Here is a 21,211-nt window from a genome sequence, read left to right on the forward strand (position 1 = left end):
TGGCGCAGAGCGGTCCCTGCCGATGTCTTAGCCTCTCTGAAATCCAGGCTACTTGCCTGTGAAGTTCAAGTCCTGGGACCGCTGCGAGGAATACATCAGCAGGAAAAGCATAAACAGCACTCAGCAAGAACCTGGCTGCTATGGGCGGATGTTTGTGTCCCCCGCGTGCCTATGTTGAGGTGCTGGTATTAGGAGGGGGGGCCTTGGCAGGCGATTAGGTTCACATCAGGTCACAAAGGTGGGCCTCCACGATAGGATTAATGGACATAGAAGAAGGATAAGAGACGGGAAAGGTCTCTTTCTCTCCCTCTCCCTCCATGGACACCCACGAAGGAAAGGCCATGTGCGCACACAGTGAGAACCCAGCTGTCCACAAGCCAGGAGCGTGCCTTTCCCAGACAATGAATTTGCCAGCATCGTGATCTACAGACTTCCAGCCTCCCGAACTGTAGAAATGAAGTCTCTCGTTTAAACCACGCAGTCTACGGTATTTGTGATAGCAGCCCAAGCAGACAAAGACAAGAGCGTAAGTAAGTGATCAGTAAATTCTAGGCACCCCCGTGTATGCCACATCAGAACAGAATCCATTCCCTGGACCAAACTTGAGTCTTTCCTGGAAACATCCTCCCGAGTGGCCCCACTTGGGCCGGTAGGAAACCTGCCCAGAGTGCCCTGTCTCTTAATAGCATTCTAGGAATTATTATAGGTCTCTATTATTTATCATTCTACTGGTTCTACTTCAGGGAATCTTCCTCCTTCTCTTTTATCTTTGCTTTTCTTCTCTCCTTCTCGGTCCTTCCGTGTGCCGGGCACCGAGCCATGGACACCGGGGTGAATAAGGCGGGCACTCCCTGCCCTCGCGGACCTCAGGGCATAGGGAAGGAGGCGTGTAAACTGCTGCTTGGATGCAGGGAAACCCGTGATCTACCAGAAGCACGAGGTCACTCGGCGAATGCAGAGGAAGAACACCTAACCCACACTGGAGTAGGGACAGTCACAGATGCTCTCCTGGAGAAAGTGGCATTTGGGTTGAGACCTAATGGAGTCACAGGAATTAGGGGATGAGAGGTCGGCAGGAAGAGCAGTTTAGAAAGTGGGAACAGCATGGGCCAAGGACTCAGGCAATAGAACTCCCTCCAGCTAAGGACCAACTTTACCATCACCTTCCTTTCTGATTAAGGTTCACCCTTTCTTGTTTGTATGTTTGCTTCCAGGTTCCCTAGAGAAGAGATGGTGCCTCAGAGAAGATGAAGACCCTGAAGGGAAGAATGACAGAGGGCAGAAATCTGCCAGCTCATTAGAAGAACAGCATTGCTTACAGCAACAGAGGTCAAGGATCCTTGTCCGTTACAGACAAAGAGTATAGATGGGATTCAGAAAAAGAAGTGAGGGCTCACTGCATTGTTGAATTTCAACCACACTGGGCAGCTCTAGGGTAACAGAAGAACTTTCAGGGGATCCCTACATTGAATTCCTTGATACCTTCAAGGACACAGTATTGCTGCCCAAAGCAGGTACCTGGTCCAAGCGACTGTGCCCAGTGAGCTGGGGAGACAGGGGGGACCCGATCAACCAAGCTGAAGGTGCCTCTAAAACTCGGGGGGTGCAGTCCAACCTTCATCTCTGACCCTGATCCTGCTCTTTTGCTGTGAGGAACTCTTAGCCTCTTTCTCTTCTTTCAACAAGTAGTACATGGGGGTTTGTTGGAGAAGATGCTTCCACCTTTTAAGGACACAGAGGGGCTACTTGGAGATTCAAAACTAAAGCATAAAATCCAAGTACAAGGGACAAAGGCCTGCATTGATGATTAAAACATAAAAAGCAGCTTTATGTCTGGAACATAGTAGGTGTTTAATAAATATATTTTAAATATTGAATAGGGGTGCCTGGGTGGCTCAGTTGGTTAAGCGTCTGACTCTTGGTTTCGACTCAGGTCGTGATCTCAGGGCTGTGGGATCAAGCCCAGTATCGGGCTCTGCACTCAGTGGGGAGTCTGTTTCTCTCCTTCTCTCTCCCTCTACCCGTCCACCCTGCTTGCCCTGTCTCTCTAAAATAAATAAATAAAATCTTAAAAAAAATAAATATTGAGGGGTGCCTCGGTGGCTCAGTCGGTTAAGCATCTGCCTTCAGCTCAGGTCATGATCCCAGGGTCCTGGGATCGAGCCCCACATCGGGCTCCCTGCTCAGCAGAGAGTCTACTTCTCCCCCTCTCTCTTCCTCTGCCCCGGGCCCTCCCCAACTCGTGCTCTCTCTTTCTTTCTCTCAGATGAATAAATAAAATCTTTAAAAATAAATAAATAAATATTGAATCAGCCAGTGACATATTACGAAGATGAAAGGAAATAAACCTGAAGATAATAATTATGGAAGACTTCGTGATGTGTGTGGGATGTGGGTAGATCCTGAAATACGAGCATGGTTTTTAGTAGATAATGAAGAGGAGCCACGGTGTTCCCTGCAGAGGGCATACCTTGAGCAAAAATAGGTCAGTGTCTGAATACCCTGGATCAATCAAAGTCTTGTTCAAGGCAAGAACCATATATCTTTCTGTTTTGTTTGTTTGTTTTTTGGATGAACTTTGTTTTATTTTATTCTATATCACAATTACCTAAAATAGTAGTAGTTTTGATGGATGTCCTTTTTTCTGACCTATTTCCTTGCCTACTAAATGCACAATTTCTTTTAGTGCTAAGAGAAAGAGGGGAATATACAGATTCTATTTTGGTTGAGTAGAAATATTGTTCTATCCTGTTCTTGCATCAGAATGTGGCCCCCTGCAGATATCTCTGAGCCCCATAGGAGTCCCAGCTGTTGCCTTGTACCTGCTAAGTTCTGCTTGTCAAATTCTGTCCATTTCTGAAAAGCACGAGGTGGGGAGAACAACAAGGCCTAAACCTTTTGCAGAAAGTCAGCCTGATCCCCTTCCTTGTGAAAGCCCAGGGATCTCAGACTGGCAGATAAAGGACTTTATGGCTCCAACACCCATTCTGAACTCCAAAGTAATGAAGGCATGCAGGTCAATTACCCATCTGTTTGTGTTTCTATTGCTGTGAATTACAGTATCCATCGCTGACAGCTCATTGGAGTGGAATGAAAATAAGACGATAATTCACCGGGTGAAACCGTGCAGAAAGGGCGAAAAGGCTATGATCTCATTCAGAAGTTCAGCCCTGTCTCCGTGATGGGTCATTTGCACTGGGTGGGTGGGGGGGAAAGGAAGAAAGGCAGCTACCTGGGGGGAAAGTGGGTGGGTTCTGGCGCCCCCTTCTGGATAGAGTAACCTTTTGTGTTCCCAAGGATCATCCTCTATTCTGTGGGATCTCAAGGAATAGACTTAGAACCCTTAGATCAAAGATTCAAGTAAATGAAATTCAGCACAATAAAACGAAAACTTCTTTAATATCAGGAGTTTTGAGGGATGAAACAGGTTGCCTTCGTAGGTAGAACACTGCTCATCACTGGACGTGTACAAGCAGAATTTAAAGAACCCAAGGCCCACATGGCATGAGGTTATCATTAACTTATATTTGATCCCCATCCCGGCAGTGTCCTCCCTTCGAAAAAATTATACACCGCACCTCCCCGCCCCCGCCTCTGCACTCACATGGGTTCACACGACACGTTTTGGCCAATGAAATGTTTGCACAAGTAATGGGTACAACTTCCAAAACAGCTAGAGGAACCGACACAACCTTGGTTTTCTGTGCGTCTACTCTGTGCGGCTGTTCATTCACTGGTTAAGCAAAGATGGATTCGGCAGCATCGGCGATGCGCCAGGTAATCTTCCAGACCCTGGAGGAAGGGCAAGGAACTAGAAGCAAAATCCTTGCTCTCATGAAACTTTCCGCTTAGTGCAAGAGATGGACAGTGAGGGGGCTACATAAACAGAGGAGGATTTATGCTGACAAAAGGATTGGGGGCAGGGAGACTTCTGCATGACAATTTTAACTTTCTTTTTCTTTTTTTTTTTTTAAGATTTTATTTATTTGTCAGAGAACGAGAGAGCACAAGCAGGGGGAGCCACAGAGGCAGAGGGAGAAGCAGGCTCCCGGCTGAGCAAGGAGTCCGGTGTGGGACTCGATCCCAAGACCCTGGGATCATGACCTGAGCTGAAGGCTGCTGCTTAAGCGACTGAGCCGCCCAGGCGCCCCCCGTTATAACTTCCAAAGAGAGAATATGTCTAAACTCTGAAATCACCAAGGATGTGAAGGCCAACATACTTTTTAAATTCAATTCCATAAAATTTCAACGTGAAGATACCCTCACAGAGGATATTAAGAAGAAGAGGTTGATTCAATTTAATTATAAGCTTCTTCACACAAATCATGATAAAAACCAACCCTGATTATCTATAAAACTCTGTGCTACCCGATCCCTCGATCAGCTGATGTCTGCAAATTCTTCTCTATTTCCCATTTCCTTGCTACACTCTGCCACACCCCCACACCCCCGCCACTGCCCCGCACACGTAGAAAGTTCTCTCCTGCTCAGATTTTGCCTCCAGCTCTTATTAACTGCAGGACGTTGGGAAGCTAACATCAAGAGGCTTAACGTCTCTGCTTCTGTTTCCTCATTAAAGCTTCCATGGTAGGGTCCACGTAAAAATCAAATAAACCATTTTGTATCTTGACTCTGCTGGTATCTTCTGGCTGGAAATTTCTAATTCACAGAACTCTTCACCTCAAAAGGGTGAACTTTTCTGTATGTAAATGGTACCTCCATGAACTGGAAAACAAAATTAGATAACACACGGAAATCTCTTAGTTTAGGATAGTTGTTGGACTAATGTCACTTCTTGTCCTCACCCTGTCTTCTATTGCTTTCCCTGGGGGCCTTTGGAAATCTCAGGCATCTCCTCCGTTGGTAACTAAAAACACCTTGCACACAGCTCAGATTCTAACAGAACACCTATCACACCACATTACGTGTGTTTATGTTCACGTTCCTCCTGGTCTGCGATCTCCTTGAATGCCAGAGGCAGTGCCTCGTTCATGTTCCATTTCCCTGTCAGCCAGCACATTAGTGGGTTCCCAGGAAATATGTTTGAATGAAGGCAAATTGAGACAGAACGTGTTTCAGAGAGGACTGTGGTTCTTTGCCCTATGGCTCGCATGCCCCACCTCTCTACAGCCGTCCTTCCTGAGTAGGACCTGTATCATCTTTCCCAACATTGTAGCTTAAAATCTAAAGCTATTTCAACTTTGACTCAGGACTGGAAGGAACAGGGGCTCAGAAGCATCTGAGGAAAAAAAAAAAAAAAAAAAAGGCAACACAGAGCCAAAAAACAGCCTAGGAGAACAATGATGCTAAATGTCCTGACTACTAATTTTAGCACATATTCTGTTCAGGATCCACTGCTACACATTATGACTCTTAAGAACTGTAACTGTTCCTTATATTTCTTTGCATTCTTTGCAAGTATCAAGCACAGTGCTAGATCATAGTGGGTGTGCAAAAATAAAGGTGCTCAATCCAGCAACTGTTAGTAAAGTCCGTTTTCACTCACCAGTTTATTGAAACAGGTGCTGAACTTGATGCTAGAGATACAGAAACTAAGACAGTTTTCTGATCTCAAGGAGCTCCAGTTGGGAACAAGATACATAAATATAAAATTACAGTAAGATGCACAAATAAATATACACAAGTTTCAGTAGAAGGAAAAAAGAACCCTCTACTTTTATAAGAGTAAAGGAGTCTGGAAAAGTTATTTTGGACAGGGTTGAACCCAAACGGCATGAATAGTCCAGCATTTGCCAAGTTGTATGCTACAGAGCCATAGATCTGCAAATGTAACCAAGATCAAAAACATTCAGGAAACTCTGTATTTAATCTACCTCTTGAGACTCATAATACACATTAGCACAGTTAAGGCACTGAGAAGTCCTGCAGTAAATAAGTATGGTTTATGCTGTTTCATCCGATGTTTCAGTATTATTGAGCTTTTGTTAAGTTACTGCGTGGTAACAACCTCAAAATTACAGTGGCTTACAACCACAAAGGTTTATTTCTTGCTCGTGTTTTATGTTGGCTGGGCTTTAGCTCTATTCCAGATGTCTTCTTCATTTTCTTTCTTCCAAATTTTTATTTAAGTTCTAGTTAGTTAACTTATAGTATAGTATTGGCTTCAAGAGTAGAATTTAGTGATTCAGCTCTTACATACAACACCCAGTGCTCATCACACTAAGTGCCCTCCTTGGGGTGCCTGGGTGGCTCAGTCATTAAGTGTCTGCCTTTGGCTCCGGTCATGATCCCGGGGTCCTGGGATCGAGCCCCGCATCGGGCTCCCTGCTCTGCGGGAAGCCTGCTTCTCCCTCTCCCACTCCCCCTGCTTGTGTTCCCTGTCTCCCTGTGTCTCTCTCTGTCAAATAAATAAATAAAATCTTAAAAAAAAATAAGTGCCCTCCTTAGTGCTCATCACTCATTTAGCCTACGCCCCCACCTCCTTCCAACAACCCGGTTTGTTCTTTATAGTTAAGAGTCTCTTATGGTTTGTCTCCTTCTCTCTCCTTTCTTTTTCCCCTTCCCACACATTCATCTGTTTTGTTTCCTAAATTCCACATATGAGTGAAATCATATATTTGTCTTTCTCTAACTCACTTAGCACTATACTTTCTAGCTCCATCCATGTCATTGCAAATGGCAAGATTTCATTCCTTTTGATGGCTGAGTAATATTCCATTATATATATATACATACATACCACATCTTTCTTTCTTTGACAGAGGGGAGAGAGACAGCGAGAGAGGGAACACAAGCAGGGGGAGTGGGAGAGGGAGAAGCAGGCTTCCCGCGGAGCAGGGAGCCCGATGCGGGGCTCGATCCCAGGACCCTGTGATCATGACCTGAGCCGAAGGCAGCCTCTTAACAACTGAGCCACCCAGGCGCCCCACATACCACATCTTATTTATCCATTCATCAGTCAATGGACACTTGGGTTCTTTCCATAGTATGGCTATTGTTAATAATGCTGCTATAAACATTGGGCTACATGTGCCCCTTCAAATCAGTATTTTTGTATCCTTTGGGTAAATACCTACTAGTACAATTGCTGGGTCATGGAGTAGCTCTAGTTTTAATTTTCTGAGGAACCTCCACACTGTTTTCCAGAGCAGCTGCACCAGCTTGCATTCCCACCAACAGCGTAAGAAGGTTCCCCTTTCTCCACATCCTCACCAATATGTTTTTTCCTGTGTTGTTCATTTTAGCCATTCTGACTGGTGTGGGGTGGTGTCTCATCGTGATTTTGAGTTATGTTTCCTCTAGACTCAAAGGAGCAGCTTTGCTGAGGTGCATGCCATTATCATACAGAAGGAAAAGAGCAAAAGCCATGCCAGACAATGTCTCCTCAAGTGTCTGCTAAGATGGAGCATGGGATATGTTCTTCTACATTCTATTGGAAAAACAAACCAAGTGGCGAAGTCCAGTGCCAACTAGCTGGGAGGTATACATCTCCCACAGGGAGCACCAGTGGTCACATGGCAGTGCATTGTCATATATAATCCTCTTAGGGGAGAGAACAATGGAGTCATGCAATCTACCATAAGATAAACTTATTTTTGCACCAAACTTTTTTTTTTTAATTCAATTACTATATGATCCAACAATTCCATTCTTAAGGTATATAGCCAAAAGAATTGAAGGCAGGTATTCAAACAAAAACTTGTACATAAATGTTCATAGCAGCACTATTCATGAGAGTCAAAAAGTAGAGACAATCTACATGTCCATCAACCCATGAATAGACAAACAAAATGTGGTATATCTATGCAATCAAATATTAACTCAGCCATAAAAGAACAAAGTACTGATACATGCTACAGTATGGATGAACCTCGAAAGCATTTTGCTAAATAAAAGGAAGCCAGGCACCAAAAAAACCACATATTGTGTTATTCTATTTAGATAAAATATCCAGAAAAGGCAAAATCCACAGAGACAGAAAGCAGACTAGTTGCCTGCGGCTGGAAGGTAGGGGCAGAAGGTGAAGAATGACTGCTTCATGGATACAGAATTTGTATTTGAAATGGTGAGAAAGTTCTGGAACTAGAGAGTAGTGTCCGTTGCACAATATTGTGAGTCTACTTCATGTCCCTTAATGAACTGTGCATTTTAAAATGGTTATGATGTTGACCTTTATGTAATACATATTTACCCCAATAAAAAACCGAGATTCCAAATAAATTGATTTGACAGTTCAAATTACTTTAAATCAGTACATATTTATTGAACACCTATTATGAGCTAAACACTGAACTAAAGAGAAGTGAAAAATGAACGCATTAAAAAGGGTGTGGTTTCTACTCTCAGGGATGTTAATTACAAGTTAGTAGTGGTATGTCTGATTGTGCACATTAAGACAAGGTAGGCTGTATCTGGAAAACAGTAATCAACAATAAAGGCACATGGAAAGTGCTGTGTTTGCAGTGCCAAAAGAGAGCTTAATTCTGACCAAGATGCATTGTGACAAAAAAATAAGGATTGATTTAATAAGCTTAAAAAATAAGCAGGTACCGTATCTACATGGAATCAATGCATTAATTTTCAAGGGTGGTTTATTTAGGTTTGGGGCATCCTGATGCCTGATTTCTGCCCCACCGATGAGACCAACAAGAAATCGAATGGGACATGGCTGTTAAAGTAGACCAGATCACCACACTGACTATTTATCAGTCAGGATTTCCCTGCTGTGTACTCAGCCACAGGTCTATTCGAAAGGTATAGACCCACATGCTAAGAGATGAGTCCTCATATCACTTCTCTCAATACCAGCTTCGATCCCATCAGAATTTCCACCTCTTCCTGTACAAGTGTGAGTCTTTAGTTTACTGAATGATTCCAGACGTCCCCAGGTCAGAGGTAGCATTGGTATATATATTGCAAGGCCTTAGTCATCTCTGCTCCAGGGGTATTTGATCCTTCCTGGTTCTGGGTCTTTTTGAGAGCATGAGAATAGCTATAGAAATGGCATACCAACAAACGTATACAAGTTAGCAAGTAATTTGAGGAAAATCATAGACTTTCCAAAGTGAAGAGCAGAACCTTATAAGCACATAGGGCTATGGATCTATTTGCTCTATTAGAAATCATGATTCTGATTTATAGGTTTCAGGTTGAGAAACAATATGGTTTGAGAGCACTGACATTGAGTGGATCTGGGTTCAAATCCCTGTTCTGCCACCTACAAGATGGTTAGTTAACTTCTGTGAGCCTCAATTTCCAAATCTGGAAAATGGGCCTTCGTTGAAGTTTACAGGAGATACTGATATAAAGAAATGAGCTCTTCCCCTGGCACATGAGAATTATGCAGTGCATCGTAAGTGTAATGATTATTTTATTTATTTTTTTTTTAAAGATTTTTATTTATTTGTTTAACACAGAGAGAGCACAGTAGGCAGAGCAGCAGACAGAGGGAGAGGGAGAAGCAGGCTCTCCGCCGAGCAGGGAGCCCGATGCGGGGCTCGACCCCAGGACCCTGGGATCATGACCTGAGCCAAAGGCAGACGCTTAACGACTGAGCCACCCAGGCGCCCCATGTAATGATTATTTTATATGAGACCTATTGGCTTTTAGGTCAGGTGCTTTCTACATGTTTTCCAATTAAATGTAGAGCAATGGCCCTGTGGCAGGGGGGTTTTTGTTCCTGTTTTGCCGATCAGAAGACCTAGAGAAGCTCAGGGAATTAACAAGTCCAAGGTCTCATCACTCCAAGTCTGCCTTCCGGATCCTCCCTATTCTATCTGTGTTCTGACTGAGTCTATAATTGGTATCTTCAATCCACTTCTTAAGAGGAACTCCGGTTCTCCCCACAAGGCTGAGAACAGAGTGCTTACTGGCACCTAAAGGAAAACCAATATTTGGATGCAGCCAACTGGGTAGAAGTCGGAAGCCCCCTCAGTCATAAAGACACTGCTCTTTAATTCAGCAGGCCGTATAGACAGAGCCACGGTAAGGCAGAAACACCGATTCCCAGCAGTGCCTCCCAGGCCCCGCTAATCAAACAAGAAGGGCCCTCATCACAAGCCACTGCCTGTCCCTGGGCTGATTCTGCTGAGGACTCACCCCAAAGCTGGGGACTGGAGCGGGCACTGGCAATAATCCCTCAGCGTTCCACCCCGGGGTCCCAAGGCCACATGGAGTGGTGGGGGGGGCGGTGTAGTACAGAGGGGGCTTTATGAAAAAGAGACCTAATCATGTCCTGCCCCCTCGTCCTCTACTATTGCAGTTGGGCAGGGACTTATTCCCATTCTCCCCACATCTAGAAATGTGTTGTGCTGCCTCAGAGCTCCCTAGAGAGGTAAAGAAGCCTTGGAGCCCAGGCGACAAGGAATCAAAAGCCAGCGGAACCTTGGGAAAGTGATTTTACCTCTCCGAGTCTCGATTTCTCCATCTGTATAATGGGGAGCATGATCCCTACCTCACAGTTGATGGGAGGGCTGAACCAGCTAATGGGTATAAGCACAATGCCTAAGAGGGAAAAGCAGCTCAAAACAATGTTAAACATTTCGACACCCTGTTCCTCTGTTTCTACTACTTGTCGTGGGATGAGTTTGAAAATAATCCTCTTCACTCCATTGATGATGCCCAGCTACTGAGGAAAGGGATGGTGGACTGTGCTTGTCTTCCTCAGCCTCCTCCTCCCGCTCACCCTGTGCTCCTTCCTTTACTCTCTTCTGCTCTTCCTCCTCCTCTCTCAAGTCCCTTCCCCTCTTCCTCTCCCACTCCTCCATCCTCTCCTCTGCCCTCTTCCTTTTTTCTCTCCCTCCTTTCCTCTAAGTCCCCCTCCTTCTATGGCTACTTGAGCACCAATCATAAGAAAACACTGAACCGAGCAAATACATATGGAGTTCCTACATCCATGGCACTGTTGAATAGAACAAAAAGCAAAGTTGGCAAGGCAAAAAAATCCCTTTTCTAAAGAAGCCTATCTAATCTAATAGAAGAGATAAAAACCCAAGCCCAGATGAATATGTTGTAAGGTGAATAAAAACAAATAAATCATGCCATAGAAGAGGTCTTAAAAGAGGCTTTTCAAAGGAGGTGGCGTTTGGAAGATTAAGGGACATAACTCTTGCCTTAAAGATGTAATATCCGATGCGGTAGAAAAGGCGCATGCGCTTTTGAAGAATGCTGTCTATGCACGTGAAAAGATGCCTAAAATGAAATGTAAGAAATTCTATAGGCCTGGAGTAAAGATATGAGTGTGTGTTGGATGGTGGGATATGACAAAGACAAGAAGACAGGCAAGAGTTTGAATATGTTGCCTGAGTGCACGAGTGATAGGAGCTAGAGCCTAGTCTGGAAGGAGCTAAGGTTTCAAGCTGACACACAGGAAAAGAGAACAAAGAAGAAGGTAGGGGAAGAGGGGGGGAGGAGAAAATGATCTGAAACCAACAAGTGAAATGCACCATTTGATTATCAGGGTATGAGGAGAAGACTCTCAAAGCACAACAGTCTCCTCTGGAAGAGCAGAGACTAGATGATGCCTGGTTATACCATTCCTTCATCCCATAGCCCTCACTGCCTTCCCTCCCATCTTCTAAAGATCTTTGCCTCCCTCCTGTCCATTTTTCTCTTTTGGAAACTGAGATGGGGCTAGTGTTCTCACTCCTGTTTCATTAAGAAAAACATCACATGCCAGTGAATCTAAGGTACCGTTCATTGTAAACATATCACTGGTTTATGGACATTGAGAAAAATCAATGCCTGTCAATACCCTGCCAATTAAACCATGACACACCATCAGTTATAGGAAACATTCCAATTTCAGAGAGATTAAAGTCTGAAAAAATCATGCAACTGATATCTACGAAAAGTAATCAGAAGTAAAGTAGGTGAAAATGCCCCCGAACATCACATCTGTGATGCACCCAAATACTCTCCTTTTCCTCTTTCCTGTGGATGAGCCGCCAGGCACTCTTTTCTAAGGCAAATAATCCCAGCCATACACAAGACCCTACTCATTCTTGCCTGTTCAACTATGACCCTAAAAGAATCCCTCTTGTTCAGAGAATCAATGTTTCCCTCTCTGAAGAATAATTCCCATCAGCATATAGAAGTTTTGTGGCTTCTTTGTTAAAAAAGAAGAAAAGCTCACGGACTCGCCATCGCTTTCTGCCACTGTGACATTTGTTGGATTTCCTCTGTAGCGTCTCTACAACCCCTTCACTTCCTCTCTTCCCATTCTACTGAACTCATTCTCCTCAGGCTTTCACTACCATAATTCCATTGAAAGATCCCTGTCAAGTTTACCAACGACCTCCGTGCTGCTTAATCCACGACTCAGTTGTCAGTCCCCATCTTAATCATCCCATCCACAGCATTTGACACAGTTGACCACAATCTCCTGGTTGAGGAACACTCTTTACTTGGCTTCCAGGATAGCATAGTCTCATCACTCCCTTTCTGCCTTCCTGGCCACTTCTTAGCTTCCTTTTCTTGTTCTTCATTATCATCCCATTATCCCAACCCTTCAGTATGAAATTCCCCATGGCTCAGTAACTGAATTCCCTCTTTTTGTTTTTATCTCCCCTCTTCTCCAAAGTCATCTTACCCAATCTCACATCCTTAAATATCATCTCTATGCTAATTTATATTTCTAGTTCTCCCCCCAATCCCGACTTGCCAAGTACCCACTCAGCATCTGCATTTGTATGTCTAATAGACTTCTCAAACTTGGTTCACCCAACTCCTCATGTCTTATCAAAGGTGATCTCTCCCACAGTCTTCACCGTATCAGTAGAGCGATTCCATCACTGCAGTTGCTCAGGCCAAACTTTGGGATCATCCTTTGCTTCTCTCTTTTTCTCGCAAGCCTTTCTCAGTCCACTACCAAATAATGTCAGCACTACTTAAAAATGTACCCACAATGCAATCACTTCTCAAAACCTGCATCACCGCTATCGTGGTCCCTGCCACCATTTTTGTCTCACCTTGGTAAACACAATAGCCCCCAAACTGGGCTCCTTTCTTGTGTTCTTGCCCTCTCTACAGTCTTCTCCACACAGCAGTCATAGTGATTCATTTAAAATGTAAGTCAGGTCAGGCTACTCCACTGCCTGAATTTGTAATGGCTTCTCATTTCATCCAGAGTCAAGTCTAAAGTCTTTTTCCATGGTCTACAAATTTCTACATGACCTGTTCCTTCACCATCTCTTTGATTGTAAAGAAAATATATTTCTTTGTTTACTTGTTTATCGTCTGCTCCCCTAACACCCACACACTAAATATAAACTCCCAAATGACGGAGACTTAGCTTATTCACGGCTATATAGCCAGCTCTTAAAACAATATCTGACATGTAGTTGATATTCAATAAATATTGCTAAATGAATGAATGTATGAATGAATAAATTTATGGATCATCCTAGATTTCAGCAAAATATTCTCTCTGCATCCCTTTCCACATCAGTGAGCTACAAAGGCACAGCTCTGCTCTCCGTATACCTCACCAGATGGATACTAGACTAAATTACATGACAATGTCGGCAAAACACTCAATGGGCTTCTTGGAGAGAGAAGGATCAAAATAAGAAGTTATCATTATGCCATTAGCGTTATTATTACCAGTTTGGCTGTTGCTGTTTGGACTACTAATAGCCTGTGATCACTTCTACAATCCTGTCGTTTTCTTTCTAGTGTCCTCCAATCCTCTTCTTTTCTTTTTCCTCTTTCCTTCTACCTTTGCCCTGTTTCGTGAACAGCTGAGGAAACGCCACAAGGTGAATGTCATTGGAGTGCCATTCACATCATCCTCGACCCACCAAAATAAACCTCTGCAGAATCTCCCCTCCCAGCCTCCTTCAGCGGAATTAGCAGAGGACAGAGGAAGACAGAACACTAGCATTTTGAGAAGGAAGAGCTCTGAAGGCAGACTGTCAGGTTAAATGTCAAGCTCAATCACTTACCGAGTGACCTCTCTCACCCACGTCCTCACCTACAAAGTAGGGGTGTTTATTTACGCCTTCCCCGTAGGAATGGTGTGGGGCTTAAAAATGTAACAAATGTAATTCTATGATGTAATTCAATGTAAGTTAAGGTAAATAAAAACCAACAAATAAATATGAATATAATACAAATAAATTCACACAGTCCCCGGCACATAAGGAAACACTGGACAAATATTAGCTATTATTATTCCCGACTCCTCTGCCCTCAGTCCATGCAGCTGTCTTCTAGCTGGGCTGGACCACCTCCTGCTCTTTTATGTCTCTGCCTTATTCATGTCTTCTCTTTGCAGAGGATGTCAAGATGGAGCACATTATTAAATAAATGTTTAATAGATGCATATTCTATGCACAGAAATGTATACATATAAATCATGTTTGTACAGCACTATGAATTTTCACAAAGTAAACACACCGTGTGCTGCCATCCAGATCAAGAAGCAGAACATTATAAATACCTCCAGAAATCTCTCCCGTCTCCTGTTAGTCCCTTATTCTTCCTCCCCAATGGTTAATGCCCTCTGAGTTTCTAAAACAATGCATTTGTTTTTACTGTTTTGACCTGTATAGAAATGGAATCATCACAGCATGGACAGTTTTCTGTCCGGCTTCTTTGACTCAATGTCATGTTCATTAGATACTTCCATGTTGTTGCAGAGAAGTTTATTTTCTCCCATTTCTGTGTTGTAGCCTATCATATGAATCCATCTTCTTCTTGATGGGCAGTTGGGGGCTCTTTCCATTTGGAGGCTATTTTGAATAAAGCTGCTATGAACATTCACCTCTTTTGGTGAACATAGGTCCCATTTCTGTTGGGCACATTCCCAAGAACTGTAATTTCTGGGTCACAGGACAAGGACATATTGAGGTTTTAGTAGATACTGCCAAAAGAGTTTTCCAAAGTGTTTGTACTAATGTATTCTCCCACAAGCAATGCATGTAAGTTTCCACTGTTCCACACCATCACTCCTTGATATTGTCAGTGTTTTTCTTTTGAACCATACTGATGGCTGGGTTAGAATACTGAATTGTGGCTTTAATTTACATTTTCTGAGAGCTAGAAAAACTCATCACCTTTTCAAATGTTTATCTGCCATTTTAATAGTCTTGTTTGTGAAATGCCTGTTCGTGTCTTTTACCCATTTTCTTGTCTTACTGGATTGTCTGCCTCTTTCTTGTTGGTTTTAGGAGTTATTTATATATTTTGCATAAGGTTCTTTGTCAGATACACATAACACAAATATTTCCTTCTACTCTGAAGCTTATATTTTCATTCTATGAATAGCAGCGTCTGATGAACAAAAATTCTTAATTTTAATGTGGTTCAATGTATCAATCCTTTTCTTTATACTTAGTGCTTCTTGTACCCTATTGAATAAATATCAGCCAATCCAAAAGTCATGAGATAGTCTTCTGTCTTATATTTAAGAAGCTTTTGTTTTGTTTTACCTTCCACCAAGAGAGTAGTATTCTTTCTCAGATATTTTTTTTGCTATGACTCCTCTACCTAACCAGTCTGAGTGAATTATTCCCTTTCCTAAATCTCCATAATGGTATGCATTATTTTTATTATCTCTATTATATTATATATTACCTTGAATCTTATGTATTTCTCTGCCCTTCTTCTCTATCTCATCCCCATACTCCATTCACCAGATTATCCAGATTCTTCCTGGTCTTCTCACTAAATTCTGGACATGATGCCTGCTAAGTAACTCTAAAACTGGTCTATTTCTCTCAACCCCTGTGCTACCTTCATGGTCTGAATCTGTGACATCTCATCTCAAGTGCTGCAATAGCCCCTCACCCGTCACCCACCACCAATCTACCCCCATCTAAGTAATTGACTACATGACAGCCAGAGTGATCTTCCAAAAATATCAACAGCCCTTTCACGGTGCCCATTACCTTCAAATTAGTGTTCAAGTCATTAATGTGATGCAGAGGCCTTCCAGGATCTGAAGGATTGTTTGGCTTTTCCCACCATTGGTGTCTCTGCTTTAACCTCTTGAGACATTTTCATTTCCTCCTGTGCTCCTTTATAAAGACCTTGTCTGCCTCCATATCCACACCCCTGTCTCCTCTTCATCCTCCAGTTCTCATCCTATGCATCTTCTCTGATTCCCTAGTGGGTTAAGTCTCCATACTGTCTGGTACCAGGAAGCCCCAGAATTTTCCTCCATTACAATTCCTTATGCCTATTATTATTTGTTTAAGCCCATCTTCTCTGATAGAATGTATACTTCCTTGGGACACGAACTGTGTCTGTCTTGTTCACCACCATATCTTATGCCTAGTTCAATGCCAACATGGGTTCTTAAAAAATATGTCTATCTATATAGATATACAGATATGTCTGTAGATATCTATATATACATATATACTTGCTGAATTAAGTTGAACTGATTGTTACTTATATTCTCAGGGATTAGCATTGGATTCGGCACATAGTCAAGCTCTATAAAGGTTTGGTGATTCACTGTCTTTATAAAACCCTAGAATCAGTAATGAAAAGGACTTTAAGACCACCTACTTCAACTACCCAACCCAATAGAATGATGATTAAATAATATCTGTAACAGGGGCGCCTGGGTGGCTCACTTGGTTAAGCGTCTGCCTTCGGCTCAGGTCATGATCCCAGGGTCCTGGGATCGAGCCCCACATCAGGCTCCCTGCTTGCCAAGGAGCCTGTTTCTCCCTCTGCCTGCCAATCCCCCTGCTTGCGTGCTCTCTCTCTCTGACAAATAAATAAATAAAATCTTTTAAAAAAATCTCTACAACACTTCTACCAGATGCCATTTACTTATAACTCTCTGAAACCAGAGAGTCACTACACACTTCAGCAGGCCATTGCAGGTTTGGGCATGAATGTGCACTAGAAGATCTATTTTACACTGAGTTTAAACTGAGATCTATCTCATCCCAGTTAAAAACTGGGATCCTTGTCATTTCCTGCAAGCAGATCAGGTTTGGCTCATTTTATCCACATTAATGAATTTGACTATCTTTTGCAAAACAGCCCTTGAGGTATCTGCAGACAAATCCTATTGCCCCAAGTCAACCGTCTTGAACTATTCATCATAAGACAGCCTTCTTCAGGTGCACTGTAGTTTCTTAGTCCCCCTCTTAAATTGGGATGCCCAGACTTGGACCCAATTCTCCAGGTGTGCTCTAACCAATCTAGAATAGGACAAGGATGTCACCCCTTTTTGGTGGACAACATACTTCTAATAATGTAATCAATGGTGGACCTGGGTTTTGGAGGACTGAGGCTTCTACTGTAATTGCTTATTGAGAAAGGAATTCCAAAATAAGATGTGGAAGTGAATATTTAGAATGAAAAAAGTTGGGGACACAGAAGGTGGGGGAGGCCTGGACCTTAAGCTTCATTAGTTTCATGGTAAATCAGCCTCTAAACATCCCTAAGATCTTAATAACTTCCTGGTAACATCTTGTTAATCCCTTCTAAATTTACTCCAATTATAATTCACAGGTCTCTCCACTGCCAACATGCACAGCAGGGTTATCAAGTGCAGGCTGGAGCCAAGCTTCCCAGCCTCAAATACTGCTCTCACTTCACAAGGTCGCCACACATAGCATAGGAACGGAGAAGTTGAAAATCCTGGCACACTCAAGGCAGATCGGTCTTTCTTATCTACTTTCTTGTCAGGTTATTACCAAACCCACCGTCTACTCTTCTCTCCACTAAAGTGGACAGGGTTAGTCTTCATGTGTTTGAGGTTTTTGTTGTGTTGTGTCTTCTTTGAACACTAAGCCACTTTCTTGGCCTGACTTTCCTGGAGGGATTTTTGTTCAGTGCTCCCAAGTGACACTACCAAGCCCTCCCTGTGCCATTTTCCAACGATCTTCTATAACAGGAGTATGAATCAAAGGGTTGCCAAGGAACTGGAATATAAAAGTCATATTAGGTTCTGCTTAGCTCCACCTGCCAATCTCAACTCTACTTTCCTCCCACTGACATTCAGAATCACCTTTATCAGATACCTTTCTAGAAGGTCACATTTTTAGTCTGCTCTAAGTTAAAGCATGCCATTTTTTTTCCTAACTATAAAGTTAATACATGATCATTGTAGAAAAGTTAGAAAAAGAACTGGAAGCCTAAAATAAATCATCTGCAACCTCACCATCCAGAGGTAACCTCTTTTAACATCTCGGCATCTTTCCTTGCAATATTATTTCCCTTATCCTTTCACATTGTTAAGATCATGCCATACATTCGGTCAGAAACTACCCATTTTTATTTATTTATTTATTTTTTTTTTAAAGATTTTACTTATTTATTTGACGGAGAGAAACACAGCGAGAGAGAGAACACAAGCAGGGGGAGTGGGGGAGGGAGAAGCAGGCTTCCCGCGGAGCAGGGAGCCTGATGCGGGACTCGATCCCAGGACCCCGGGATCATGACCTGAGCCGAAAGCAGACACTTAACGACTGAGCCACCCAGGCGCCCCAGAAACTACCCATTTTTAAATGAACACCAGATCAAATCACTTTCATATATTCTTGGAAATTCTTATACATAACATTTTCGTACCCAATATTGTATGGATGCTACGTAATTTGTGCAGTCCCCTCATGTGGAAAATTCAGATCTTTACATTTTTTTTTTGCTATTATAAACTATGCTTTTTAAAACAGCACTATCTGTACTCAAAGCCTTGTATGTTTTCTCCTGTAATCTCCTCACTTCTTTATGATGAATTAATAAGGGTAAAATTACTATTTCAAAGAGTATATTTTCCTTCAGGTCATGAGTATATATGAAGCGCCTAACAGGGACCTGACGTAAAAAAAGACATTAAACAAATACACATGTTTATATATATCAACAAAATAATCCCATGATTGTTGCATTCTGGCTAGCAGTGACTGAGTATCTGTCTCTGTACACCCAGGCAGCACTGAGGGTTCCCATTCATAAACTCTGCTAAAAGCACACACACACAGACACAAACACATATGTATGTGTCCATTGAAGACCACAGATGATTACCGAATAAGGAGAAGGAAGGTTACACAGAACTAACAATGCTGTAAACTGCCCTATAGTTCTTATAATTCAAATAACATCTGCCAAAATACACTGAAAATCAAACACAATAATATAGGAAATTCTGACGGTACGATATGAAACTTTAATATATATTAGGTCTGGAGCATCTATAAATAACACTGATTAGACATTTTCATCAAAATAATCGGACAGAGCTCACATTTTCATACTTTATATCTGAAAACTAATTAATAACCATGACTTTAATGCCCTGTATATGTTAAAAGTTTAAAAAGGCATCGTATCTTGTCTTCATTTCCATATTCCTAGTTTTGATCGGTTTCTCTGTCTTTCATCTTCTTCTCCATTCTCCCTCCACATCATGCCTCCTCTAAACCCTGAGTCTCTCCTCCCCCTCCACCCTCTGGTCTCAAATTTCCAGGGCCATCCTACCTTGAAGATGCAGTTTGCTCTCCGTGCTTTGCAGAAGGACGGAACTCACAGAGTCCAGATTGTCATAGCTGTTACAGCCCAGAGGCCCGGTGCGTGTCTCTGTGACCTGGAGTGGACATCGAGAGTGACAGGTGTGAGACAGCTGCCCTTGTTAGAGACTTGTGAGACAGGGCCCTGCAGAGTCAGCCCTCGGCAGAGTAGAGCCGGCAGAGAAAGTGTCCTGGCTGAGCCAATGGCACCTTGCCTGTGCCCAGGCCACCTTTGGGCTATCACCAAACGGACGTCGCGGTAGCAGGGCAATCAAGTTCACGGACTGGAGACATTCCCTGGCTCTCAGTTCACAAGGTCACTCTAAGTATGATATGAATTAACGAGTTGAAGCACCACAGCATATTTCAAAAGCACGCCCTTCACAATCAGGAGAATCCGCGTTAAATACTAACGGGGCCATGAATTTGCTGGGTGACCTAAGAAAGTCACTCAACTTCTCTAAGCTTCTGTGACCCGAGGCTAGTAAATCCTTTCCAGGAAAGTTGGGCGACGAGACATGATGGGTAGAAGTGCCTGACATGTGGCTTATGTCCAAACATGGGTACCGTATTACCCCAAATCTCAGAATCGGTCACGAGCACATACGCATTATTAGGCAAGAACAATAACATTATCCCCATTTTCTAAAAGACGTTTCATAACCTTGAAGTAGGCATGGTTTAGGATAAAAAGAGGTTTCTCATCCCTTTCGCCTTGACGTCCCATGACTTAACACAATCGTTTACCAGGAGGTTTTGAGGTTTGCATCCAACTATAAAGACACAGCATCGGTGGTTTTGTGACCTGTAAGACGGTATCCAAATGTAAGTTGTGCCTTCCTCCAGCTGGGAAACCTTGTGTCAGTAACTTTCCCTCTCTCAGCCTCAACGTACCCTCTACAAAATCCTCTTACCCACCTCAGTAGGTTAAGAGATCCTATTTGGGGAGTGGTTAGCACTTCGGAAACAGTATATAAATGGAGGATTAGTAGGTTTTGGTTTTTAAGCAATTTATTCTTTTTTGGTACACAATCCTAACATAGTTGTTATTGAACGAGACTCAAAACTACCAATCCATTTTGCTAAGGAGATCCTGGGAAAGAAAGCTACGGGCAGACCTTCCTCACCTGGGGTCAGTTGCTGGTATTAAACACAACCGGCAGTGAGACAATTCTAGCCAGCTGGGTCTTGAGGTAGTGTCAAGAAATGGCAAGAAAAATCCAAGTCCCAGACCGAGCGGGGAAGACAGTGGTCGTCAAAGAATGGCTTCTTGAATTTCTCTGAGAAATTCCTTGTAAGGAGGCAGGCTGCACTTCCAGGATGCACAAAAGATTATCTTCTGACAGAGCTTCAATATCTCAATTCCACATCCCATCCAGGGGCGGGAGAGAACCATTTGGTGATAATGAAAACCAGGCCTTTGCTTCACTCAGACTCTGATGGCTTCATAAAGGTCTGTCTCTCTGTGCCGAGTTCACTAACAACATAATCCCCCCCGCCCAACAGAGGCGATTCTTCTTGGATAAGCTGGCTCTTTGTTTGTCGATCTGATTTATTTCTCTCTTTCCTACCTCCCTCCTCAGTAACTCTCTCCCACATTTTTTCTCTTCCCTTGGTCAATTTCTAACTCATCTGCCCCTGTCTCCCTCAATCCTTCCCCCCTCCCCCCATCCCCGGCCCCACACACACTTTTTCCCTAGAGATATTTTTGAAAGTCTTAGTATAAGGGTAGGTCTGTACTTAATTCAGAAGAAATTAGATCGAAGAATTGA

General features: G+C 42.9%; 1 protein-coding gene across 1 annotated transcript in view; it reads right to left on the minus strand.

The window, feature by feature from the left end:
* The window catches only part of BRINP1 (BMP/retinoic acid inducible neural specific 1), a 168,198-nt gene that overhangs the window by 32,502 nt on the left and 114,485 nt on the right, over window positions 1–21,211 (minus strand). The window contains exon 5 of the mRNA XM_081803483.1: window positions 19,411–19,516. Coding sequence (XP_081659609.1) covers window positions 19,411–19,516 — 106 coding nt within the window. The remainder of the gene's footprint in view (window positions 1–19,410; window positions 19,517–21,211) is intronic.

Source organism: Leptonychotes weddellii, chromosome 14, assembly GCF_054177405.1.
Source record: "Leptonychotes weddellii isolate Sample4059 chromosome 14, ASM5417740v2, whole genome shotgun sequence".
In the NCBI taxonomy this organism is placed as follows: Eukaryota; Metazoa; Chordata; class Mammalia; order Carnivora; family Phocidae; genus Leptonychotes; species Leptonychotes weddellii.